The sequence below is a fragment of the Schistocerca americana genome, chromosome X (assembly GCF_021461395.2).
Source record: "Schistocerca americana isolate TAMUIC-IGC-003095 chromosome X, iqSchAmer2.1, whole genome shotgun sequence".
In the NCBI taxonomy this organism is placed as follows: domain Eukaryota; kingdom Metazoa; phylum Arthropoda; class Insecta; order Orthoptera; family Acrididae; genus Schistocerca; species Schistocerca americana.
In genome coordinates, this window is record NC_060130.1 from 278,950,072 (window position 1) to 278,977,584 (window position 27,513).

Genomic DNA, 27,513 nt, shown 5'->3' on the forward strand with positions numbered 1-27,513 from the left:
CCAAATAAACCACCTCAACTGACGATGAAGAGGAAACTGCCACAAAGATTCGAAAATCCATTTAAAGCTGTAAAACAGTCCTATGATACAGAAGCAGCCAGTTCAACTGTCCATGTATCAGTGCCAGATTCGTGTGAATCGTCAACACAGACCTGCTTTTACGATGAAGTGGTTAGATTAAGTGCAGTTATTCGTGTCTTACAAAATCGTAATGTTTGGTATGTATTTCATTAACTTCTGTTGTTAGTCACTTAATTTTTCTTGCTTCTTTCGTGTGATAACATTATTTTTTTAGCACCTTGTTCACTGACATTGTTTGAAAATTGTTGAACTATTTGGTTTTGCTTGAAATGTAATGTATTCAGCTCATTATAATATTTTCAACATATTTCTCCCACTATTTGGCAGTTGCTTGTCCCACTTAAAATAATATAAATATGAAGGTAGTATTTGTGGCAACAGGCGATAATGAAAAACACAGTAGCCCCAGAGAACGATAAATGAGCCTACGTGTGAATCTGTGTGTTTATATTCTTTTGATATCAACGTGGTAAGCTGCAATTCTATCCAACGTAACAAGTGTTTCTTCAGGAATGTGTGGTAGCTTGCCACTCGATTCATGGTTTTTGTCCATACTTGCGCTTATTTTAGAATCATTTTAGAAACATATATGCCTTCTGCTACTACACAAATCCTTGGAGGCAAGAAAATAACTCAAATATTTCGTGAATTACGTAGGAAATGGATTCAAAACAAACATTATGCTTACGACACGTGTGACGTTCAACTTCCTCGCGGCTTGGAGCGCTAGTGTCGTTCCATCTCTCAAACGGCAACAACAGTGAGTGTCCTGACAGTTGTGTTAGACTGTGGGAATACTAAGAAAACCAGTGTTGTTCGGTATAAACCCGGACTTTCGGTTAGTATATGTCAGTTCAGTTGTATTCATCAAATGTAGGTTTTTTTCAATATGACTTGTAAAAATATGCATCATATACATACTTTAAATCTGTTGAATTTGTCGGCGGAGAGTCGTTGTTTCCCTAAACGGTACGTACGTGTATAGGGGTGAAGTAGTTGTCTGGAACGCTAATAAACTGCTGCTGACTGCTAGATTTGGAGCATCTTTCATATTATCTTTGGTTTAGCGAAGGGAGCACGTGTGTTTACAAATGAAGTATGTAATAGCAGACACTGATATTTACGTTGTGATGTGCGTAATGAGATACTGCTCTTAAGCTGTTTGTATGTCGTGTATTATTCGCCGTGTGACAAAAATTTACCCGAATTTTTGTGTAAAATGGATTTTAATGAGAGCATTTCGATAAATGTTGGAAGTTTTTCTTCTGATGTCGACAACATATCGAAGGTAGTAACGTAAAAGTTTCTTTTCAGATTCATTTCTATATATTGTTCGTTGTATTACGAACATGAGTCACATGCTGACATTATTGTAATTTTCCACGACGAAAGTTGTTCCTGCGTAGCATTTTACCGCAACTGGATTCCGTTAATTATTTTCAGGTTGGAAAGACACGTTTAACAGTACCTTCTGCGGTTTCCAACAAAGGTATGGTAAAGAAAGCTGTTAAGCACAAGAGAAAATTTTCCAAAGTTGAAGGTTTCGATAGGGAAACTGTTAGTGATTCACGCCTGGATGAACAAAAATCTGCACATATTCAGTCAGAGAAATCTACCAGTTCCATACCTAATGCCACAGAACGTTTTAAGAGAAAGAAATCTAATGTTGCCAAGAATAGAGATGACTTTCCTGAGCATGGAATCGAGGTGGACACAAAAGAAACCCAATTTCGAGCAAGGATGTTGGAGAAACAGCCCACAGAACCAGTGAAGGAAATTTTATTTTCTACAGAGGAATTTAAATCATTGCCTATTCATCCTTTTACTGTAAGTTTTCTTCTGAGGTTTGTAGCAATCATGTTTATAAATGACCTTAATTGATTGTAATATGAATTTGTCATTTTTAGGTCTCTAACTTGAACCAAAATATGAATATAAATAAGTTAACTATGGTTCAGAAACTGACAATACCAACCATATTATCAGGTGTGGATGTTTTAGTTAGATCACAGACAGGTAGTGGCAAAACTTTAGCATACGCTGTGCCTATAATTGAAGCTTTGCAAAAAATAAGACCAAAGCTGTCACGAAAGGATGGTGTCCATGCCCTCATTATCGTGCCAACCAGGGAATTGGCTCTACAGACTTATGAAGTATTCCTCAAACTTCTTAAAGTAAGTAAATATGTGATACTTGTTCACTCACATACTTTTCATATGTTATTAATGTGCACACTTGTGGTTCTACACATGCTTTCTTGTTTGTTTCGGTATTCTTATCATTAAATAAGAACTGTTTTAATAAAACTGTTATTTTTTATTGGACAGCCATTCACATGGATAGTACCCGGATGCCTGATGGGTGGCGAAAAGCGGAAATCAGAGAAAGCACGGCTAAGAAAAGGAATAACTATATTGGTGGGCACACCTGGGCGACTTTTAGATCATGCTAACAAAACTCGTGCCCTGAGGTTTGATCGTACCTCATGGCTGGTTGTAGATGAAGCAGACAGACTGTTTGAACTGGGCTATGAACGTGACATTAATGCGTGAGTGACTGATCAGTCTTGAAATTGTTTTACTTTTGATTCCATGTTGCTACACCAGTTGCTGAGTTTAGTGTATCTCGTCAGTAATCCATAACTCAAAAATAACATTTACTGGACTATGAAAATTATGTAGCTGATGTGTAACTCAGATTTCAGGGACTACTCACTGAGTGATATTCCTACCTCATGACAGATTAGTCATGAAGTCATTCGTTAGACCTGTAATGCTTCGTGAAAATGTGAAATGGCTGTTTTGTGCTTTGTGGAAACTTTGTCATTATCACTGCTGACTTGCACTTGATTTATGTACTTTTTTTATTTCTTCATGTAGGTTTTCTCTTTTCTTCTCCTGATGGTTCACTCTTTCAATTGATAACCTTCTCCTATTCCATTCTCTTATCTGTCGTTTTAATGTGCCTTTTTGTGAATGTAACTTTGTTTTTTGTAATGGTGTCAGTTCATTTGTTTCCTTGTCTTCTTCGATTTTCTATATTATTGATGGAGTAGACTATATCTCTGTTCTTTCCGGTATCCAGTCTCTGCAATTATGAAGCATTGGACTTTCATTTGTTTATTCACACATCCACAATAACCATTTTGTTTATCTGCTTGTTCTCTTGCTTTGGGACTAGTGTAGCAGGGGATACAACCCGTCGGCTTTGGACATTGACGTCATAAGTCGCCAATCGAGAAGCGATTCTTCTTAGTGTTGTAGCTCCCTTCAGTGGCTGATAAGTGTTTTTCGGCTTAAAAAAAAAATCTCACGAGATAGAATAAACAGATCCACTTTATTAAGCAATCAGTAAAAAAACGAAACCGAAACATAACAGCAAAAGCATGGTAAACTGCTATCTGGCGACTTGTGACGTCATTGTCCAAAGCCGACGGGTTGTATCCCCTGCTGCACTAGACCCCTTGCTTTTCATTACTTTTCATGATGTGCTGCTGCTTTACCGGTAAACAGTATTGTCACATTTGTTTACCAATTTTTTTGTGTAATTTCACAAGTTTCCATTCAACAGTTTAACATTTCAGCTTTTGCTGCTTCTATTCACAGAGGTTTTCTTTTGGCATATCTTTACATTTTACCTTTGAGATATGTATAAACCACCACCACAAATCCTTCAAGAAAATGCTTTAATTTTTCATTACCGGTTGTGTTAGTCAAATATTGTCATGTGACCTGTAGTGTAATGGAACAGATGCACATTCAGGTATATAACTACTCTTATAAAATAAACATTTAAGATTTTTTTCACATTTGAGTATTCGTAAGTGCCAAGGACCTTTTGGAGTACTTTGACGTATATCAAAACAGTTTCAGTGGCATCCAATTCTATACCACGGTAATGAAATTTTATAGTATATTGAAGCTTTGTGCTAAATCCACTGGCAAATGTGGAGTTGTAGTCTTTCACATACCAGATATATGCAAAGCTTCCAGTTTGAATCGTGGACTAGCACACCAGAATCGCTCAAAGTTTCACAACAAATTTGTTTTGTGTGATTTACACTTCCTCAGTCCTCAAGACAAGCTTTATTGCATGTCATCAAACTTACTTAAATGTTCAGCACACTATAGGCCCTACTCTTTACTACATTGCAGCATTAAGCATTCATTATTTTGTTGTTTTTAGACTAAATGTTTATTTTGTACTGTTTATTAATTTTTCTCTTACTTTTCTGTGTGTTTGCTTAATTATCACTGGCTGCAACAAATTTCTCATATTTCCTATGGTTTTATTTTCCTGCACAGAGCTTTCCATGATCTCTGCTTTCTTCCATTTCATTGAAAGTGGTTCCAGCTCTTACCATCTAATAGTGTGGAATTGTCTCAGGAGATTCTGCATGTTTGTGAAAAATGTCTTTCCATATTTCTCCCAGGTGCATTTCACTTTTTTACTCTAAGGCATCCTCAGTGGGATAGCTTATTGGCATCTGCATTTCCTCTCATCTGGAGGATACACATAATGAACTCACGATATTTATATCTTTAAAAGCACCGTTTTTGAACAAATATCTATAACTGGTGGCAAAAGAGTAATAGTGCCCCACGAAAATAAGAGTAAACATGGTGAGCAGTGTGAACAAAAAGTTTGGAGTATAAAAATATGCTTATGTTTTGGAAATGAAGTTGTAGTTTGACCTCCAGACCAGATGAGAGGAAATACAGATGCAAGCAAACATCCCACTTAAGATGCTTTAGAGGAAAAAAACGCAAAATGCGTCTGGGAGAAATAAATTACAGTGCAGCAGGAAAAGGTGGTTTTATTTACAAAACAAATATTTCTGCGCTTACTGTGTAGGATGGCCATGCAAACAAACTTGTAATGGATTGTTATTGTCAGTAACTGATGAAGTGCATCAAAGCTTCTATTTCATATGGCCCATTTTAAACTGCAGCATCTCTTTCATAAAAGAAGTGTACACAGTAGATCTCCTGAACACAGTTTTGATTTTCACAGGTGGTTACAAGTATCTGCTGTCTTAAATAACTGGAGTGTAATTTGGCTCAGATTGCAGCTAGCTGTTATGTGATTTGCTACTTACATGACAGTTGTTGCTGCTGTTAACAACAGCTGAAAGGTGTAAACTCTGATGATCGGATGTTAAGCTCTGTTCAATCGCAGATACTGTGATCTTCTAGGAATAACACATATCCAGCTCAGCATACAAAGAAAAGAGTTGACTTTGCATGGCCCAGCAAAGAGATCTAATTACTGTTCATTTATATAGGAGAAGAAATCATCACGCTTTCTCAACGAAACATACAGAACACACCTTCAATTAAGTATTTTTTGAAAAATCTGTCCCATGTAATTAAACCTGTCAGCTCTTCTGGCAGTAGTTATGTACATTAACTCTTACTGTGTCCTAGCTGTGACAGAAGTATTTTTTCCCTTGGAAACCTGAGATACACAATTTTGAATGTTAACCTTTTCATCATGTGCAAGTACTGCCAACTTAATAATCAGGCATAAGAGATCATACTGAACAGGTGAAGACACACAATATAATTTTCTTCTTGTTAAAAGAGGGCAAGGGGGGGGGGGGGAGGAGGAGGAGGCTATTAAAATACATTGATGGAAAAAAAGAATCGCAGCCTCAAAAAATAATTAATGTAGAGTTGGGCATCATTATGAAGACATTAGCAAGTCAGTGTAGCAATGTGCAAAAGCTTATGACCAACAGAATACATGGATTTGGTTGTTTCGCTATATTTCTGTATAACTGAATATTGTTATTGTTATTTTGAATGGTAATTATTGAATGATTATTTTACTGTTTATTACAATAGAAAATATTTTGTAATTAATGATTTAAGTCCAAAAAAATGAAGCCAAGTCTAAAAAGTATGTTTTGAAAAACGGTACATATTTTTGAATAAATCTTGCATCTGAAATCATTTAAAAAATCACTTAAAAGCATTACTACATAAGTAAAAAAAATTCCTTCCTCCAGAAAAAATTCAGGTCTAAAAAAAGAGTTAAATGACAGAGAAAATGAAGCGCCGCTTGAGAGGTCTAATTGAAAGAGGGCAACAGAAACAGGATTGGAAACTAAAGAAACTAGCACATATCAACATAGTGTAAACGTTTGACCCAGACATTCATTCTGCGAAAGTATGACCAATCTGACACACATATACCTTCAATGAAGTTAAAATATCTGTTCCAGAGGGAATATGAACATGTTGTTATAGAAATTAAGCACATCATAACAAGAAGAAGAAAGAAAGCAGCAGACTTCGACCCAAGAGAGATGAGAGAGTTGAGGAAATGAGACATTATTAGAACGAACTGTTAAAAGAAAACTGCAGAAGACAGAATAGCCAAACCCATACACAGACAATTCAGTTCGCGCAAGGCTATAACCAGTGTTCGAATAAAGGGACACCGTAGTAATCATGCATGAGAGATCATACTGAACAGCTGAAGACAACCGCAGTTTTCTTCTTTCTAAAAAATGAGGGGGGCTGTTAATATACAGTGATGGAAAAAAAATTGCAACGCCAAAAAATATTAATGAAGAGTAATGGAATTTCAGGGATACATTTGTGTAGGTAGCATATTTAAGTGATTAAAATGGCACAGTGACAGGTTAATGTAAGTGCAAGATAAGCCATTGCATTATTAACCAATGTAACGATCAGAATGTTAAATGCAAACATACATGCATTGTGTTCTGCAGATGCTGGATTTCAGTTTATGGGATGGCTCTTGTTCCATGCCTGTTGCACTTGGTTGGTCAATACAGGGACAGATATTGCTGGTTGTGGATGATGATGGAGTTGCCGTTCAGTGATGTTTGATATGTGCTAGATTGGAGACAGATCTGGGGATTGAAAAGGTCAAGGCAACATGTCAACATTCTGTAGAGCCTGTTAGTTTACAACAGTGGTATGTGGGTGAGAGTTGTCATGTTGGAAAACACCCACAGGAATGCTGTGCATGAATGGCAGAACAGGTTGAATCACCAGACTGACATACAAATTTGCTTTGGGATAGCCACAAGAGTGCTCCCACTCTCATTGAAACCACCCTTGTTTGTTCTACCAACTCCTCGGTTGGCTGCATATTGCTTCATTGGATTATGTACCAGATATATGGAATCAGAAGTTTGCCTGCACGTTAAAATAGCCAAACTAATACCATTCATAAATAATTCAGGTGCCTCACACAATTGACAGTATTTCATCATTACTTTTGTATATTCATAAGATCTCAGAATATCAGTATCAGGGCTGTACAAAAATTACACATCCTGTCTCCTTGCCTTTTAGTTTTTTCCCGGTTGTCATGTACAATCAGTGATTTGTGAAAGTGAGATTGCTACCTTGGCAATTTTATACTTTGTTGTTGATTTTGGTGGAATGAAGACTACTTGGTTAGCAAATTAATCACAAAGCCACTTCTGTCCTTTTGGTTTCATACAGTAGTTGACATGTTTTTCCTAAACATAAAATTGTGAATAACAGATGGAATTAAAATGCTGAAGCAGTGACCTTATTTAATTAAAACTGTGTTCACATGATGTTCAAATTGTGCACTCTGTATGATCATAGTCACCTATCTTGGGCATATTGACTTTGACAATTTTAGTTTGTAGTTTCCTTTAACTACAGCCCTTCAGTTGTGCATAGGTACAGCCATAGAGGTACCACATGTTATCTTGGGAGAAAGGTATTCCACACTATTTCCACGTGTTGTGCCAGCTGGTCTGTGGATATCGCCAGTAATGCTGACTGTACCAGATGCTGTCCTATCATGTGTCACACGTGCTTGATGGAGCAGAAATAGTGTCCATGCTGGCCAGGGAGTTAACAAATGTATCAAGAAGCAATTTGAGGAGCATGACATTAGTGTGCACCTGCATTGTCTTGATGGAGGAGCACATCTCCCAGATGTAAGAGATAGTAAAAGAACAGGTGTACTAAGGTGCTACAAATGTATCCTTCAGTGTTCAGGCTTCCTTCAACAGGCACCACAGGTTGTAAAGCCATTATCAGCTATGGCCCCTTGTATCACAATGAACATATTTGTTTGAGCTTATTGACACTTTCATTCCTCACTCTATCAGTGCACATGTAAATATGGTGTTTTCTTCACCATGTTGTTTGATCTTTCCATTTTCTGCCAGGGTATTGTAAAAATCATCATTTCATTCAGTGTGCAGATTAAAATGAAGCTTTCATTTTCTGTCAGCAAATAAGAATTCTTGTAATTATTATTAAAATTTTATTTCTCTTACATGTCACATGAAAATTAAAGAGATCATCCATTCTGTTAAACATTCATAGTTGCAGTATTTTGCCCTCCCTCTATTTCAGTTTGGTAAAATGTTCCTGCGGCTGCAAAAATTATCATTTAAATAATATTACTACTTTATAATTTTGTAGACAAGAAATGAAGTGAGTGATATAAATCCCAGGTTTCATTTCTTATACGACGACGTTAAATATTTTATGTACTGTCATCTGTTTTGTGTTCTAGACATTTTCAGTCATTCTGGGAAGTAGGCCTATCTTTAATGTTGAATGTAAGCAAATGTATGGAAGACAAAGAGAAACACACATTGGGGATTAATAATGTTTTAGCATTAGAGTAGTTATGCAAGCCTAATAACAATGACTTTTGTTGATGCCATCAATTTAGACCAGGATATGCAGAAACTAGTGGGTACATGGTTTATTTATAGGCCACAAGATGAGACATTTGTCTTTGGATTGGAGATCATAATGTGTTGCTTCAGTTTGAGGCATGATCCTTTGTCATTTAGTAGTTTTTGTTAGTTATAGAAAAGTTTCATAAGAAATGTGGATAGGTATGGTTTACGGAATAACCAATAGAAATATAAACATTTATGGAACAGAGGTTATATATGCTGACTGGTGCTGCAGAAGTTAACCGGCTTACTTGAGGATTGACGCTGTGCATAAGAAAGGGCTAGGCACACAGGGTGCTGGTAGTTTTGTCTGTAACCATTGCTGCCTTTGATTTATGGGGCTAGCAGAATGTGTTGCAACTCAAAAGTACCTTGGAATTTTGTAACAACTGTATTTATTGTGTTTAAAGCTTATGGTTGTGTAACTATGGGCATACTGTTATATGTTTGAATGTAGTCTACCACTGTGATGGTAGGTTCTGGAACTAATGTTAATTGACATTGTCATACTTAAACAGATCTTTAAAAAAATAAATTGCACTAGCTCATGGAAGGATCTACACATGATGTATTTCATCTTTAGGATACTGTGCACATGAATTCTAAATGGAATGATTTTTACAGCTTGCTGCAGTTGTTGGATGATCACCGGAAAGAATATGAATTGTGTTATGGTGCTGGATATGGTAGCATTCTTCGTCAGAGTGTACTCCTCTCTGCAACACTTACACCAGCTGTTAAAAATCTTTCTAATCTTGCTCTAAGAGATCCGACATACATTGAGACTGCTGAAGAAGGTGGAACTGAAGTAAAGAAGGATACAGATATCACCCTGCCTTCAACTTTATCTCAGTACTTTATGATGACACCAGCAAAACTTCGCCTTGTCAGTCTCATTGCATTCATTGTCTGCAAATGTCAGGCAAGTCTTCTTGTATAAGATTTTCTCTTTACATAGTTTGTAAGTAGCCTCCATGTTTTATGAATTCAGTTCACAATGTGTACTGTTGCAAGTTGTAGAATTCTAACTCAAGTTGCATGTTATTATTTTGATTTGCACATATCTCAAGTTGGCGAATGGTTGTTAAAAATAACTGTGATACCAATGTTATTTCTGTATTTGATTTACTCAATAGTGACAGTCCTAAACATTTTGACAAATAAGATTTTATTCTTCATTGGCTTTTAAATTTTTTATTCAAGAGACATGATATTTGTTTTTGTACATAAAGAAAAATGGGTATTTTGACCATATTTATGATGTGTGTTTGCTCAGTTGCTTCTGGGCATAAAAACACAGCTTGAAAGTTTTTGGCTGCAGTTCCAAGTTGTATTAACTCATTTGCCTATTTTTCTGTCATGTAATTAATTAATTACTCTATTTTGGGACTACATAGGGAAGTAGATTGTTGCAAGTCACATGTTGTCATATGTCAGTTAAATTTCTGGGAGAAATCTGTTGTACCTTCAAACTAGAATGTAAAATTTTGTTGTACCAGGCCTTTCAACGAAATATCTCACTAATTGTTTATTTGAATTCAGTCAAATACAGTAATTTACAAGGTAGGCACTTAGTATCTGTTATCAGTAAAACATGAACATTTAAATCTGGTAGGACATTGTACTCTTTGGCTTTCTGCTGGTGATCATTTTCTTTCTACTGACTATTATCTTTTATCTTCTGTTTAGCATAGCCTTGCTTAATGTCACTACTCCCCCCCCCCCCCCCCCCCCCCCCGACTTCAACTTTGGGTTCTTGATTGGAACAGTGGAAATTAGTCTTACTTCTATTTATTTATGTCAACTTCATTGTTCTGTGTATGTTATGTTTCATGATATGACTTCACTTGTTTGTTTAAGCTTAAAAAATTGTTTGTTTCTGTGTATAGGACTCAAAAAGTTGTTAATTAGGTATATGACAAAGAAAAAAAACTGTTTCCCAGGAAATGATGCCAGTCCTAATGCTCTGAATTTGTTTTTCCTAGCTATCTGTGTCAATCCAAGACAGTTTTTATTTATTCACATGTAAGAACTTTTTTCCATGATTCAAAAGGGATATGCTTAGAGATTGCTCTGTTGAGGACAGGTTTGTTAGTAGTAGTGTCATCACTAACAAGAAATGAAAAAGGTGTATGTAGTGTATGTAAATCCAGCATAGTCTTGGCTATATACCTGTACATAATGAAGGCATTATTTGTGTATAGTTTGCTGTGAGCAGACTTCAGCTGCTTAAAGAAGTTATTGGTATATAAACATGTCAAATTCAAGTCAAAACATGAGTTTTGGGGTACCATGAGCAACGCTCTCATTGTAATGAGATAAAATTTGACTCCTAGTCTGTGTCCTATAGGCTTTTATTCAGAAAACATTGTGCTACCATGGGTAGCACTACAGGGGTAGTTAAATGTCTTTTTATTAATTTGTATAGAACCAGAATAAAGCTTTCACTTGGCAGTAAAGTGTACAGTGATATGAAATTTTCCCTAACCTTAACCTTTGGCTCAAGAAACCAGTGATATTGACTAAACTATGCATATTCAGTTCTCAACCCCAACTGGAATTATGGTCTGCTATTAATAACTGTAGGGTTTGGCTAGGGGAAAAAGACTTGGTTGCAGATTGAAATTGAGGGCATGCTGTGAGTTGTGTACAGGTAGCTCACTTGGGAAGAGGACAGTCCTTCAAATGAAAGGGACACTGTTTGATTGCAGATTGGCTCATATACATAATCTGTGCTTGAGAACTTTCTGTAGATGCCACATATTTCTGTCAAAGCTCAGCTGTGTTACACTGTCTTAATTTATTACAATACTACCTACTTCTTCCAAGGGGAGAGTTAGTCATTCACGAGCCATACAAATTATTCTCTGCCATATTCTTTCTTCAAGGAATCTCTGGTCTTGAAATGTTTAGCCTTAAAGCTAGAGACTAAGACTCAGCTCATGACTCAATAGATACTGCTCCATGTAGATATTCAGGTTTACATTTACATCAAATTTAAAAATGTGGAGTTATGTAAGTGTGTGGTACACTTTGCAAACCCTCATTTTATTAGCGCAAATTGCTATCATCCCATTGAAACTGTAACTGACAGAATATTTAAACTAATGTAGTAAATGAAAGAAACATAATTATTGAATCACATAATATGTCAAATAGATTGATATGTGAACTAATGTAAAATGGGTTCTTATGTCTGCCTATTTTGACCAAATTTGTTTGAATCAGAACTTGGTCAATTCAGTTGCTTTCTTGAACACAGTAAATCAGTGTTTGTGCCATTGTATGAGATTATGATATCTGAGAGGAATCTGGAGAGCTGTATTGTACTACTGGAAATATTTCTTAGTTGTGTCTGGCTTGATAATGATTTTGCTGGTGATTCACTTTAGTTGCACTGAAAAATGATGACTAAGTGGCTTACATGCTCCAATTCCTCGCAGTCTAATGTATATCATGCTGCTGTACTTCGTTTGTTGAAAGAAGACTAATCACTGGACTGAATGTTCTGTCTTGTGCCAACAGCATTTCCAGAAAAGGTGGGGAGATAATACACCCATAATGTAAATCATTGACAGATAGTATGAAAATAATTTTGCTGGTGTATATTATTGATTTTTCTTATTTTTGTAGCATTATTTAATCTGAATAAATATGTTCTCTTGCAGTTCAGTGAAGAAAGGAAGATCATAGTGTTCTGTGGAACACAAGATATGGTGGACTTCCATACAGACATATTCTCAGTAGTTCTGAATGATACTTCAGCTGCCATTGGTAATATATCATCTGAGGATGACATATCAGATGAAGAGAGTGAATCAAACTCATTGAAGAAAAAGAAGAAACTTAAAACACCGCTTGTTGTCAAACAAGATGAAGAAGAAGGAGCCCTTGCAGATATTGACGTTTTCCGGCTGCATGGACATATGTCTCAGCAGGTATGTGCCCTTTGTGTAATGTAAAAGAAGAGCACTGTGTGATACCAATTATAATATATTTTTTAAAACATTGATTTGTTACAGGAAAGAACAGAAGTTTTCAAAACATTTAGGAGTGCCTCGCGTGGTGTGCTTTTCTGCACAGTGAGTACATACACTTCTCTAATTCATTCCAGTGTTATTCCTGTTCTGTTATTCTGATTTAGTCATTTGAGATAAACTACTGAGCTTGAGGTTTAAGTTTGTTAAAAACTGTTATACCCAATATGCCTGAGTATTTTGCTCAATATGAGCTGATAATTAGTCTAGGAGTCTTTTGTGTATTATAGTATGAGCATAAAATATAGGTGTTATTGTCTTCTGTGCCAGGTTATAGCTGGCCGGGTGGCTGTGCGGTTCTAGGCGCTACAGTCTGGAGCCGAGCGACCGCTCCGGTCACAGGTTCAAATCCTGCCTCGGGCATGGATGTGTGTGTAGGTTAGTTACGTTTAAGTAGTTCTAAGTTCTAGGTGACTGATGACCTCAGAAGTTAAGTCGCATTGTGCTCAGAGCCATTTGAGCCAGGTTATATTACTGCCATTTTTACAAATTACAGTTTATTTTCAAGTGGAAAAATGCACTTCCTTTGTTTTCAGAAATTTTCCCATTTAAAATATCAGAACACAACATGCACTTACTGTTATGCATGGTTGTGAGAATCTTCTTGTGAGCAAAATAGGGACTTTCATATAATTGGCTTGTGAAAGTATTTGTTGTGTTCCATTAACCAACATTTACTGCAGCCATTGCTGTAGGTTCAGTGAAAACACTATGGATAATTGTTTATCAGTGGGGAAATTTGTATTTTTAAAGTGTTTGTTTGCTGTCACTTTTTATTTTATTTGAGACTGTGGATTTGTGTTTATCCATCTGTTGTTCTTGCAGCATTGAGTTGGATCACTACTTCTCATCTACAATGCTTTCCAGTTTTCTAGATCTCTATCATTTTAATATTAGAATGGTAGATGGTGGTGTGGTTAATAAGAAAAGCAGCTGTGCTGTTGGTTGGAGTACTAGCCTATTAGTGGGAATGGTAAAAAAAAAATGCTCCTGTTCAGTGGCTCTGCCTGTAATTATAAACACAGAAACTTCTAGTGGCATGCAAAACTTAAGGATAAAAGTAACTTTCACGGGATATATCATTGTCGAGTAACATAACTCGATGAAACTTGGACCGTAGATAGAAACAACTGCTACAGTATAGTAGAGAAAAGAACTGGAAGAAATAGAAATGAATAGAAATGACACTTTTATTTAAAGACAATAATTACACTGAGGTTGCCACAGTTCATGATAGTCCCTTGACTTTGTAAATGATGAGACATCATTCTTAATAGGATGTGTGAACACCAGAGATGGCAATGCACGCTGTGCAGCGTGCTCCCATGCTGACCACGAGGTTGGTAAGGTGTTTTTTGTGGTGGGACATCCCATTTCTCCATCGGCATGGTTGGCAGCTGCTGGACTGATATTTTTGCATATGGATTTGCTCCAGTATGTCTCCCCAATGCATCCCACATGCACCCATTGGGATTTAAATTTGGGTAGTGAGCAGGCCAGCCCGTTTGCCGAATATCCTCTCAGTCCAAGAGTTCCTCCACCTATGCCAATTGTCATCCATAAAAATGAAGTCGGGGCTGAATGCACCCCTGAAACAATGAACTTGGGGAAGGAGTACAGTGTCACAATAACGCTGACCAGTGAGTGTACCTTATTCATAGATTTGGAGGTGAGAACACGCATGCAACATTATGCCTCCCTACACCTTGAACACCTGGACCACCAAAACGATCATGTTTGACAATGCTGGATGTACCCTCACACAGCGAGGAATTACATGTAATGCACCCATGAGCAGTCTCATACATGCTCATTTTGGTGAGCCAAGTGTTATGGTGCGGGTAGGCATAGCATTTCATGGGCATATAGACATCCAAATCTTTGAACACGGTACACTCACTGGTCAGTATTATTGTGACACTGTCCTACTTCCCCATGTGCATCTTTTCAGGGGAAAACTGCATCGAACAGCATGAGTGGAGGAACACTTACAGTGTGAGTATATTCGGTGAATGGGCAAGGCTGTTCGTTCCCCCCAACTTAAATACCATCAAGCATGTGTGAGATGCACTGGGGAAACACATAGCAGAGCATCAATATACACCGGCAACAGCCCAGCAGTTGTCGAACAAGCTGGTGGAGGAATGGAATTCCCTACCACAAGAACTCTTTACTGGGTCACATATCCAGCATGGAAGCACGTTGCAAAGCGTGCATTGCTGCCTGTGATGATCACACACCTTATTACGAACCATGTCTCATTGTTTGTAATGTCCAAGGGACCATCATGAATTGAAGTCACTTCAGTGTCATTATTGTCTTTGAATAAAAGTATCATTTCTGTTCATCTCGTTGCATATTTCTTTCAGCTGCCTTTGCCACTATGCTGTAGCAGTTCTTTCTATGTATTGCCCAAGTTTTAGTGAAATATGTTACTTGTCACTGAAACATCATGTGAAAATTACTTTCATCTTTATGTTTTGCACACCACTGTACTTTCTGTTTTTTAAGCTTTGTTTGTGAACTTAGGTGTTGGTTGCATTTGTAAGCTTTTTTTACAAAGTGTTAGGAATGATAGAAGTTTTTACGAGGTTGTACTAAATGACATGTCTGCTGTGGGTGTAGTTTGCACAGGGGTTAAAATGTTATGGAGGTAAATAAATTTCAAGGTGACTTGTTAACAAAGCCCCTTTTCTTAAACACATATTCAGAACTGAGATTTCATCATACCAGGCCATATGATTTATTTGGAAGTATAAAAAATTGAAGGTAACATGTCAAACTTAAATGTTTGTCATGTTACTGATTGTGACAATAGATTTCACAGCTGAAGAACATGAAATAATGATTGAGATAGCTTACTCACGTTGTGGAATCTATCGTGCCAAGGTTCTTTGAAGTTTCTCCAAATCACACTAGATCAGTGATGGTAGTCATACACATTTCTTCTGCACCCTTGTACTCCAGCATAGTATCATCAGGGATTTAAACTGAATTAAAAAAAGTGTTCTTCAAGAAATTCTTGGATGTCAGACAATTAATTATCAGGCATAATTCGTTTTGTGGTATTATCTTCTGCTGTTGGAAGGTAGTTTGCCATTTCCTTTTTCATTTTAATACCTCTGGTGGCAATTTTGGGAAACCATATATTTTAGTATTGACTCTGATAAATGAGTGTCCTTTGTCACTGCTGCTATTTCAGTATGAATTTGTTTACTTTACATGAGGTTTTCTGGGTACTGCTCTTCAGCATTTTTGCCTGTTGTCTTCATCTTCCAAAGGTGACTGGCTGTCTGTCACTGTGTTGGGAATAGGGGGTTGTTCATATTTTCTATGTAGAATGCCAGTCGCCTCATGTTCTTCTTGTCCCTCACATGTGATGCTTGCAAGGAAAAAGCTAAAATCAGGCAAGATAAATGGTGATGAATGCCATATTACACAAATAATTTCACACACATGAGCTCAAGCTTTACTTGAGCGCCAAGGTCATCGCCAATTTGACTGAAGACCTTTCTGTCAGCAAAACAGCTTGTCACTCCACCATTTGACTGACAAGTATCAAATATTACTCATCATGTTAGTGTCGCCCATCATTCAAGTGGATGTATATTAAATGTTTATGCAAATGCTACTGTCAGTAATAACAGCTTGGGTCAGATCTTATAATTTATATTTATTACCTATATCCTCATGCTTATTGTGAAGGCTTTTGAAATATTTTGGACGTATTAGAGAGAGGAGTAAATATCTTGGTCTGCTACGGAGATGTCATTGGTATTGGAGATTTTTAAGGTGTGTGTTTCTAGTGCATGTTGCAGAACAAGGTAAGTAGTCAGCTTTGTCTGCTGAATAATTTTGAGTATATGAATTTTTTAACTAAGTTTGTTATGTTTCATTCCAACAGATAATGTGGAGTACGGTGCTGAATAACATTTTATGGGTTTGGGCATTTAGTTTCCAATGGAAGTTCTTGTATAAGTTTGGTTAAGGCTTTTAAGAAGTTTTCTCAGTCATTGTCAGATTTTAAGAAGCAGGCTTGTAAATTGAAATGCTGCTGTGCTTCTCTTAAAGGTGATCCCAATTACAAAGCAGCATCCACAAGGGAAAATATGAAGATATGCTGTCCAGTCAGATTAATGTGACCACCTGTCGGAAGTATGAATAACCCCTTTTTGCATCATGGACCATCGGGAGACGTGCAGGAAGGGCTTCAGTGAGGTTCTGGAAGGTACCGGCAGGGACGTGAAGCCATGCTGACTCCAGTGCCACGTTTTTTGGTTGAGGATCCATTTTACCAATAGCCTGGCAGAGGTGATCCCACAGATTCTCGTGTGGATTTAAATCTAGGAAGTTTGGCCACCAGGATGCTCTTTGAATCATGCATGTACACTGTGAGCTGTATGACACCTCGCATTGTCCTGCTAGTAGATGTCCTCGTGCCAAGGGCAAATTGCATGTAGGGGTGTACGTGGTCCCCAAGGATAGAGCCTTCAAGAATGACTAGATAGCCCAGGGAATGCCACAAAAATGTCCCCCAGACCATAACGCTTCCTCCTGGTGGCTGGGTGTTTGGTTTCAAATGTTCCTCGGCATACATGCCAACGGCCATCTATCCAATGGACTATAAGGCATGATTTATCTGGGAAGGCCACCTGTCACCACTCACTGGACGTCCACCTTTAATCAATGGTGAATAGCAGTCACCATGGGTGCATGAACCAAGCACCTTCTGCGGAGGCCCACACGCAGCAGTGTTTTCTGAGTGGTCATTAAGAAGACGCAGTCAGTAGCCCCCTTGGTTCACCCAGGTGATCAGTTGCACATCTGCTTGTTGCACACATCTCCACAGCCATTGTTTACCCCTCTCATCGATGGCCTATGCTCTTGCCATGTTGCTCATTTTGGATAGCGCTGTTTTGCCATTCACGGAATACTTTAACCACAGCAGCACCCAGGCAGTTTACTGACTTAGCTGTTTCAGAAATGCTTACACCCTTGGCCTGAAAGCCAATGATAATGCCCCTTTGGACATCAGATAAATCGGTCCGATTCTGCATTAGGACAGTGACTGCATTCCAGAATGAATTTTCACAGTGCAGCGGAGTGTGTGCTGATATGAAACTTCCTGGCAGATTAAAACTGTGTGCAAGACTGAGACTGGAACTCGAGACCTTTCCCTTTCACGGGCAAGTGCTTTTAATGACTGCACTGTTTTTCACGTCCCTCTGAAACATGTCATACATCCTTTACTCCTAATGCTGCCACCTGCTGTCTATGAGTGATTATTGTATGTTGACATCGAACATACACTGATTAGCCAGAACATTATGGTCACTTACCTAATAGTCGCTGGTATGTCCACCTTTGGCACTAACAGGCATCAAGGAGCTGTTCCCCTGGAAGATGATGGATTCACGCCCTCCCATCAGCGTGATGAAGAAGGTATCGGGAGTCATCAGGCCGTGCTGTGCTTTGCCACTGCGCCAATGTCCAGTGCCGATGGCCACGTGCCCATTTCAGTCGCGGTTGCCGATGTTGGTGTATTAACATTGGTATGTGCATGGGTTGTCAGTTGTGAAGGCCCATCGTTAGGAGTGTTCAGTACACACTGTGTTCAGACACGCTTGTACTCTGCCCAGCATTAAAGTCTGATATTAGTTCCACCACAGTTCGCCGCCTTATCTGTTTTACCAGTCTGTCCAGCCTATGACATCTGTAATGAGAGGTGGCTTCCCAACCCCACAACATCTGGATGTAATTTCAACCTGGTTTTGCCATGTGTTGAAGACATTCACTACAGCATTCCTCTAATACCCGACAAATTGTGCAGTTTCTGAAATGCTCATGCTGAGCCTCCGTGCCATCACAATCTGTCCTTGGTCAAACTCAGATAGATCACGCCCCTTCCACACTCTACACGCAGACAGCATGCTTACTGAAACCAAATGCACCATGCGTGTGTCTGACTAACGGTTTGGTCATTCCTTGCCTTGCCTTCCACTTGGATGGGTATATATCGATAGTAGACTGGTGGCTGATCGCTGTAGGTGGTGGTCACGTTAATGTTATTGAACTGTGTAGCATACAGTATGGTTTTGAACAATCAGTAGTGAAGTGGAAGCTTTGTGCAATATGGAAGCCATTTCTTGTTGAACATTAATCAAATGCAATGTGAAAACAAATTTCTCCAATCCATTGAAGCATTCCTTTCATCCATGTCTCAGAGCTTCTGTGGCTTTGATTGAAGACACACACGTGGCCAGGATCCATGCACTCTTGGTGACATGTGGTGTGCAACACAAATTATGTGATGTAATGCTTCACATGTTTAATTGGAATATTGGCAGCCTGGATTAATTCTCTGCTTTGTTGCAGTGACTGTCATTCTTAATAATGGTAGCCAACTTACAGGGTTAAACTTCTCACCAACTCCAAAGTCAATAATTGAAGGCCCTGTACCTAGAGAACTAGTTTCAGGAATGATTTTGAGATTGAACCACTAGACTGGAAAATGTTCACCACAAATAGTTCAATACACTGCCTCGAAAAGGCTGTTACTAGCAATTCTTGTCGATAAACCCACTATGAAAACATCACCTCTGGTTTGAAGGCACACAACTTTGTGAACTCCCAAATTGCTTATGAAATTATTAACATTTATGTTTTGCAGACAGATTCAGGAACGAGAAGTAATCATATTCATTGACCATTACATTCTTTCCCGTATAGTGCTTCTGTAAGATGTTTCTTTTATGACAGGATTTTAAGGAATTTCTCTGGCACGTGTAGAGGAAATGACTCACCTTTAAAATCAGCCTGGTCTGCTCCACTTTGCCACGATTTCGGAGAATTAGGGCATGGTTATCCCATCATCTTTAGGCCAAACAAAAACCTCTTCCCTCTGTGTCTGGAAACTAACCTAGGCAAATACAATAGCAAACAGGGCTAGCATATGGGGGTGGCCAGGAAATGATAAAGCCATAAGAAATTGTGTTGCAGGTCACAAATGGGAAATATGTCCAGCCAACAGGGACATGTGTTGTTGAAAGAACTATCAGTGACACATTCTTGGATGGGTTGTTGCAGGCATCACATGCAGTTATAGATTGTGTAAGATCAGAGCTCCAGGTTAATGAAGTTGTTACAAAAAGGACACACAACAAAGTTTGCTTTGGGCTGTTTGCCTTTGAAGACATTGTCCCATCATCATCAGCGAGTTCGAGTTGTCAATCTAGGAGCTCGGTTGAACTTTAAACCTTTTGTTGAATGCGGAAAGCTACTCAGTCTCACAGAAGAAATCTATATACCAGCGATGATTGTAAGCATTACAGGTGGTCAAAGAGAACTTTGGATCACCAGTTGTCATGAGCAGGAAAAACTCATCTTTAAAAGTATATGCATAGGAACAGCCAGACCAGTACATAATGGGCAGCTCAGTGCATCTGGACGTTCAGAGACTCCTTGATTATCTTCTGTGGTGCTTGTGAAAAAGATGGATGGCACTAAGTGTTTCTGCATCGACTACTTACGACAGCAAAATCATGAAAAAAGATGTCTATCCATTGTCATGCATTGATGACACCCTAGGCTACTTGTACTAGTTAACGTCGTTGGCTGCATCGGATTTCTCTGGGATAGAAAAGACTGAAATTGGTCGTTCAGTCTCGTGATAGCAACTGGCAAGGGACTGCACCTACTCGCGATCACCGATTCCATCCCAAACTAATGGTGTATGCAGGGCCGGGCCAGAACTGAAACTGACAGTATTGGGAGCTCCAGATGACCAAGCGTTTGGGGAAAAAAATAGTATTTTTGGCGCGGATCAGACGATATATGACCCAATTATGTTAGCGTACTTTCCAGGGAGCGAGTGGCGTAGTGGAAAGAATACAGAACGGTAATCCGAGATTCGTGGGGTGGGTTCCCTATGCGGACAGTCTTTTTCATTTTCAGTTTTTACGGTTACTTACACTGCAAATAATCCCGAAAGGCTCATGATATTGTATTTTTCAATATGGTCATGAATTGCTTTGAAGCATAAGGGAAATTTGGGGTGGCAAATAAATTTCCAAGGAGTAATTTTGCTTACGTCGTCCGTCCAGAAGGACTCTGGAAATAAATTTTCAAGAGGGGATTCAAATTAAAGCCTACAGGACCTCGTATTACATTAGTTTCATTTTGAACTTCGAGCAGCGTTACACGTGATTTGGTGCAAACTGTGCAATGAGAGGGAACGTTTGATGAAAATAAACCAAGTTTTTTTTTTCAGCAGACACTTTAAAAAACAACTATATAGTTGTAAAACTGCACCGTTTATAACGTGTGCAAGATGCCGAGAAAACGACTGCTTCTCTTGTTTTAGGAGGAGTATAACACCAGGTCGTGGAAATCATCAACTGTAGAATAATAAAATTATCTAATGCTGTACGTGAGCGTATCGTGTACACTTTACAATCCTTTCCTGGAAATTTATGTGCAGAGGCCTCGTGATTGTTCTAACTGCAATCCTTTCTTGGAAATTTATTTGTTGTCCCAAATTTTCCTTCGCATTTTCTTTTCGTACCTTTTATGAAAATATGAATAAGTAGAATATATTGAGAAAAATGTCGGATTGTTTGCAGTGTGAGCAACGTAGAAACTGAAAAAAGGTTTCTGGGTAGAGATTGGATCCCACGACCCTCTGCTTACCGTTCTGTACTCTTTCTTCTGAACCAACCGCTGCCTGGAATCCACATCATCGAAAATGGTCCATGCCTCACGTGATCCACGCCAAAAGTGTTATTTTTTTTCTAAACGCTTGGCCATCTGGAGCTCTAACTTCTGTCACGCGCATTTCTGGCCACGTTGTAGGCATGTCATTAAATTTGGGCGAATCGATGATAAATAGGCGCGGTCCCTAGTGAGGAGCTATAAATAGTATATAGCGAATTTGTTATGCAAATTCAAAGGCTTGCACCAGACTAATGAACAGTCGACCATAAATTAAGAAATTTCTACATTTTTCAGTAGTAGTGTTAACGGTCGTAAAGAGTAGTGTCACATTATAGCTGTTCCTGTATCGTCCCGGTATTGGAAGTTTCCGTTTTCTAACCGCAATGTGGGCTTACTTCAGGTCGTTCTTCTCGCACAACCTCGCGCGAGTTATTTACGATGGCAAAATGATAGCGGTTCGCCGGCCTTAGTGGCCGAGCGTTTCTAGGCGCTACAGTCTGGAACCGCGCGACCGCTTCGGTCGCAGGTTCGAATCCTGCCTCGGGCATGGATGTGTGTGATGTCCTTATGTTAGTTACGTTTAAGTAGTTCTAAGTTCTATGGGACTGATGACCACAGCAGTTAAGTCCCATAGTGCTCAGAGCCTTTTTATTTTATTTTATTTTTTTTTTTTGGTAGCGGTTCAGTATGAGCTTCCAGTGCACATCTTACGATAGTTTAGGGATTATAGAGAGAATATTAAAACCGGCGCTTGGATGGTTCTTAAGTTGTTTGTTCGCTGTTAATCGACCGGAAGTGTAGATGACGCCTGGAAGTGAATACCGTAAGTTTTTGGAAACTCACACGCTCACCAAAGTGTCCAGCTGACGTGTCGTATTATTCAAAATAGGTCACGCTATGTTTTACGAAAACCTTTCAATAGCAATTACTAGAACTGATAAATCTGCAGTTCTTGTATTTGCTTTTTATAAGGGACGATCAAAAAGATTCCGTTTGAGCGCATTGCTGCATAGTATATGCAACGTAGCGCGACTCCCCTGCCGTCATATAACATCAGTATGTATGTAAGGGATTAGTGTGGCATTCGTGTTTCTTCCGATGTGAGTGCGTTAAATGCGGAAACGTGATCTATGACGACGACATTACTACAAAATGCATCCAAACACCACCAGCTTGCTGTGGTAAACACCAGTTGACATCCATCGTATAATGAACGATGCGTATAAGGTGGCATGTGTGTGTCGAAAACCACCTTTGTGGAATGGTGCACGACAAGGGTTGCTGCTGCTTCACGATAACGCACGTCCCAGCATCGCAAATGTCGTAACGCAGAAGTTACGCCAACTCAAGTGGGAGACACTCGAGCACCGACCCCGTAGTCCTGTTCTCTCCCCATGCCATTATTACGCCTTGGCCCCCCTTGAAGCAGGCGTTGAAGGGTCAACTGTTCCTGTCGGACGAGGATGTGCAGCAGACAGCTATGGAATTGGTATGTTCAGCCTGGTGCGTCGGTGGGATGATTGCTTCGATGCTGACGGCGATTTTTCGTGATGGGCATACCGAGTGTGGACTGCACTGCCTTTGAACAGAAAGTTTTTGATCGCCCCTAATACTTTTGGCGTGAATGCTTTTATTTATGTGAGCATTCCGTCTTCAGGCCACGAGTGGCCTACTGGGACCATCCGACCGACGTGTCATCCTCAGTGGAGGATGCGGATTGGAGGGGCGCGGGGTCAGCACACCGCTCTCCCGGCCGTTATGATGGTATTCTTCCGCTACTATTCGGTCGAGTAGCTCCTCAATTGGCATCCCGAGGCTGAGTCCACCCCGAAAAATGGCAACAGTGCATGGCGGCCTGGATGGTCACCCATCCAAGTGCCGACCACGCCTTTAATTTATTTGAGGACGATCATTTCTTACGGTTTTTTATACCTACCGTCTGAAGTGTGCGCCCACTTCATTTCTAGTATAAGTGGTGTCGGGACAACAGAAAGAGTTTGATGTTCTACGTTTTGCGCAGTGCAGGTCAGTAATAACAGTTCAGGGTGACGCTCGTACTACGTCTGGTGTGGATCCTCCTACAGCACAGGACATAACACGAGGGCATGAACAATTCCGAGAAAAAGGTTGTTTGTGTAAAGGCAAAATCGCCGGGCCGTCCCCGAGTGTCTGACAAAAACGTCAAACGTATCCGCCATAGTTTCACAAGGAGTCCGCAGAAATTAGTTCGCCTTGCAGGTCGACATCTCAACATGCCCCCGATGTACGTTTGGCGTGAGTTACACATGAAACCATACACAATTCAGCTACTGCAAGCTCTTTGTGAAGGTGACAAACAACATCGTGTGGAGTTCTGTAATTTCGTTCTTGGCAAGATGGACGATGCCAGGTTTCTTCCACGCTTAGTGCCTACTGATGAGGCAACACTCCATTTAAATGGAAAGGTGAACCGTCATAAAGTGAGAATCTGGGGTATGGAACAAACACATAAAGTTGTACAATATGAGAGGAACTATCCAAAATTTAATGTATTTTGTGCAGTTTCACGGGAAAAGGTATATGGTCCATTCTTCTTTGCCGAGAACATTTTTACAGGAACCACATATCTCGATATGCTTGAGAATTTCTTTTCCCATAGTTGAAGGCTGATAAGAACGACTTCTTTTACCATCTGGATGGGGCAACGCCATACTGGCATCTGGAAGTGCGGGAATTTTTAAATCAAAGGATTACTGAACGCTGGCTCGGTCACACTGGACCACATGATTAGCCTTACGTTACTGCCTCCAAGGTCACCGGACCTGACTGTATGTAATTATTTATTGTGGGGGTTTATAAAAGGCTGTATTTATGTGCCTCCGTTACCAACAACAATGAATGAATTTAGACATCGCATAACAGCAGCTGTGGAAGCTGTAACTCAGGACATGCTCGCTGTAGGGAGGGAACAACCTGAATACCGCATTGACATATGCCTTGAATCTCAAGGGGGAGCATGCTGAACAGGTATGAAAAAAAAAATTGAGTTTCCCGTTCATCAATAAACAAAATTCATTGTATATGTTTGTCAATTTCAGAAATATGGACGTGTCAAATCGGATGAGTCTTTTTGAATAACGTGTCTTTTGGATTAACGTGTCGTGGACAACGAGGTCATTAGAGGCGAATCACAAGCTAGAATTGTGCAGGATAGGGAAATCAATCGGCCAGGGTCCTTTTCACAGGAGCAGTCCCACCATTTGCCTTAAGTATATTTTGTAGATAACACTTACAACAAAAGAGAAAAGAGGTTGTTATGCCAGGATGTGAAATCCATTCCTTACTAAACAACTGTACCATGTCGATTGGTTTAAAGCTTTAGATCCTAGCGGGAAACATGTAAAACTCCAGAGTTTGCTCTTTCCGACAGTATATAGTTCACGCACATATTTCAAATTACATAATAGTTATGATTTTTTTTAAAAAATCGGGTGATTCGTTTTTGAACGTTCATCTGAACTTCTAAATGGCTGAGGCCTCGTGAGAAGAAGATCAAGTGATCTTACTGAACTGCACCGGTGTAATGCAATAGTCATTGGCGAAATAATTGAAAAAAGAAAACAGGTTCAGTGGTCGCATTTGATTTTTCAGAATATGTGGCTGTGGCTAGTGAAGGTGAATTCCTTCACTGGTCCTTTAGCCGTGGATTATTAATTGTGTTTTTAAATGTATGAACGAGAATAAACAGATATTAAATTACTGAAATAACTTTCGTATCGTAGTCCAGAGGTAACTTAAATTCTCTCTTTCTCTCCATTGACACAGCGTGACAGAAAACATACGAATACTGTTGACACGTTGTACAGTAAAGATGAACACTGTCTTTCGGCGTCAACTGGCTGCAGTCGCGTTTGTGGACAGCGCTTCTTATTGCTCGATTTTGTTAATACACACGAGCTCCGCGCGGTCTGTACAACGCAACGAGAAATTTCCTCTAGATGTGCCAATCTTATTGTTTTAAAAACGGACATTCGTTATCGTTAAAACAATGACAGCTCCGAAATTCTCAGACTAATTTGTTAACTGCGAGCTTTTAAAGGATCAGTGTTGTGCATAAGTGGAAATTTCATGGGAATTTTTTCGCTGGATAATTTTTTTACGATTCTTGCGAAGTCCTAACTCAACAGTTATGCCTTGAATAGCTTCGTTCCACTTTTGCTAAATAACCACCCTCAGAAAAGACTTTACAAATCCTTTGAAGAATTTCATAGTAGCCGTGCTTCCATGAAGTTCAGATGTCCAAAAAGCACAGAGGCTGTGTGCAACATGCTCGAAAAAGATCACCGTGTGTCTTACTGTGAGATACACTATCTGACCAAAAACATCCTGACACTAATTAATGGACATTAATATGACGGCTTGGATTCTGCTGGAGACACTTTCAATGACGTGTCGGAATGTCTGTGGAGCCGGCCGTGGTAGCAGAGCGGTTCTAGGCGCTTCAGTCTGGAACCGCGCGACCCCTACGGTCGCAGGTTCGAATCCTGCCTCGGGCATGGATGTGTGTAATGTCCTTAGGTTAGTTAGGTTTAAGTAGTTCTATGTTCTAGGGAACTGATGACCTCAGATGTTAAGTCCCATAGTGCTCAGCGCCATTTGAACCAATGTCTGTGGAGGAGTGGCAGCCCATTCTTTCTCAAGAGCCGAAAAAGAGAGAAGATAGTGATGTTGGACGCTGGAGTCTGGTGCAAAGTTGACATTCGAACTCATTCCAAAGGAGTTCCATTGGGCTTAGGTAGGGACAGTCCATTTAAGGAATGTTATTGTCTGCAAACAATCGCCTCGCGGTTCGGCTTTAGGACGGTGTGCATTGTCATGCTGATACAGTCAGTCATCGTCTCTGAACTGTTCCTATACGAAAAAAACTGGTTTGACTGCAGGCTTTTCTAAAATTTAGCGAGATTTGTCAGCTTGTTTAGCAAAGCATTTTGCGATGCAGTTATCTCTCTTACATGTGATATACGAGGGAATTGCTCGCAACGATGCAGAACTTATGGGCTCGCACATGTGTTGTCGACAACGTCCTGTAGAAGTAAGGGCTGTATATTGCCACGTTCCACGCCATACGTTTCCTTAGGATTCTTTTGAACGCATGTGTACCTGTATCCATATAACAGTGCACATAGTGCATCGTTGTGTATCGTAAGACTTGTCACGTCAGCAGAAGCACAACAGCACAAGTTCTCGTTAGAATATGTTTCCGGCAAGACTTCGATATCGGTGCTTCAGTATTGTTACTGGGCATACACTCGTACTTAATAATCAAGTGAACAGTCTGTATCAAGTAAAGTGCTGCAGCGGTTCAGGATTATCGAAATGGGCCTCACGGTATGCCCACAGATGGCTGAGTGACATCTAGATCTCGAATGAGGCATCTTCTTCCGGACATAGGAACGTGCGACATTTGCGTCTTATACCTTTTTGAGACCATGCTTGCTCTGCGAAAATTTATGGTGGGCGCGATATTTCACGTAAGAGATACGACAAAAAATGTATTAAATAGAACACCCCGGTATCTCGTGACATAGCCTCTAAAATTTATTGTGTTATGAAGTTATTAATGATTGCTTATTTTTTAGGCTAAATAATTGTTCGTGCTGTAATTAGCAGAATGCAGTCAGCGTAGTGAATCATGCGACTCGTGGAAAATCGTGTGCAATACTATGTACGCATGGGCCAACGTAAACAATAATTTACGCCTTGTGTACGGGTGAAATTGCTTTTGGCCATGAAACTGACGTGTTATTATTTGCAACCATTGATGTCCACACAAACAGTTCAGTGCCTCTAGTTAAAATACTTCACACGATAAAAAAAGGAAGGAAGATTAAGGGATAACACCCCGTCGACATCGAGGTGATTAGAGACGGAGCACAAGTTGAGATTACGAAAGGATGGGGAAGGAAATCAACTGTGCCCTTTCAAAGGAAC

General features: G+C 39.5%; 1 protein-coding gene across 1 annotated transcript in view; it reads left to right on the forward strand.

Moving 5' to 3' along the window:
* Nucleotides 1-1,047: 1,047 nt before the first annotated feature.
* The window catches only part of LOC124555568 (probable ATP-dependent RNA helicase DDX31), a 241,192-nt gene continuing 214,726 nt past the window's right edge, over nucleotides 1,048-27,513 (forward strand). Inside the window, exons 1-7 of the mRNA XM_047129527.1 lie at nucleotides 1,048-1,369; nucleotides 1,525-1,908; nucleotides 1,989-2,255; nucleotides 2,409-2,629; nucleotides 9,419-9,716; nucleotides 12,463-12,732; nucleotides 12,817-12,876. Coding sequence (XP_046985483.1) covers nucleotides 1,301-1,369; nucleotides 1,525-1,908; nucleotides 1,989-2,255; nucleotides 2,409-2,629; nucleotides 9,419-9,716; nucleotides 12,463-12,732; nucleotides 12,817-12,876 — 1,569 coding nt within the window. The 5' untranslated portion in view covers nucleotides 1,048-1,300. The remainder of the gene's footprint in view (nucleotides 1,370-1,524; nucleotides 1,909-1,988; nucleotides 2,256-2,408; nucleotides 2,630-9,418; nucleotides 9,717-12,462; nucleotides 12,733-12,816; nucleotides 12,877-27,513) is intronic.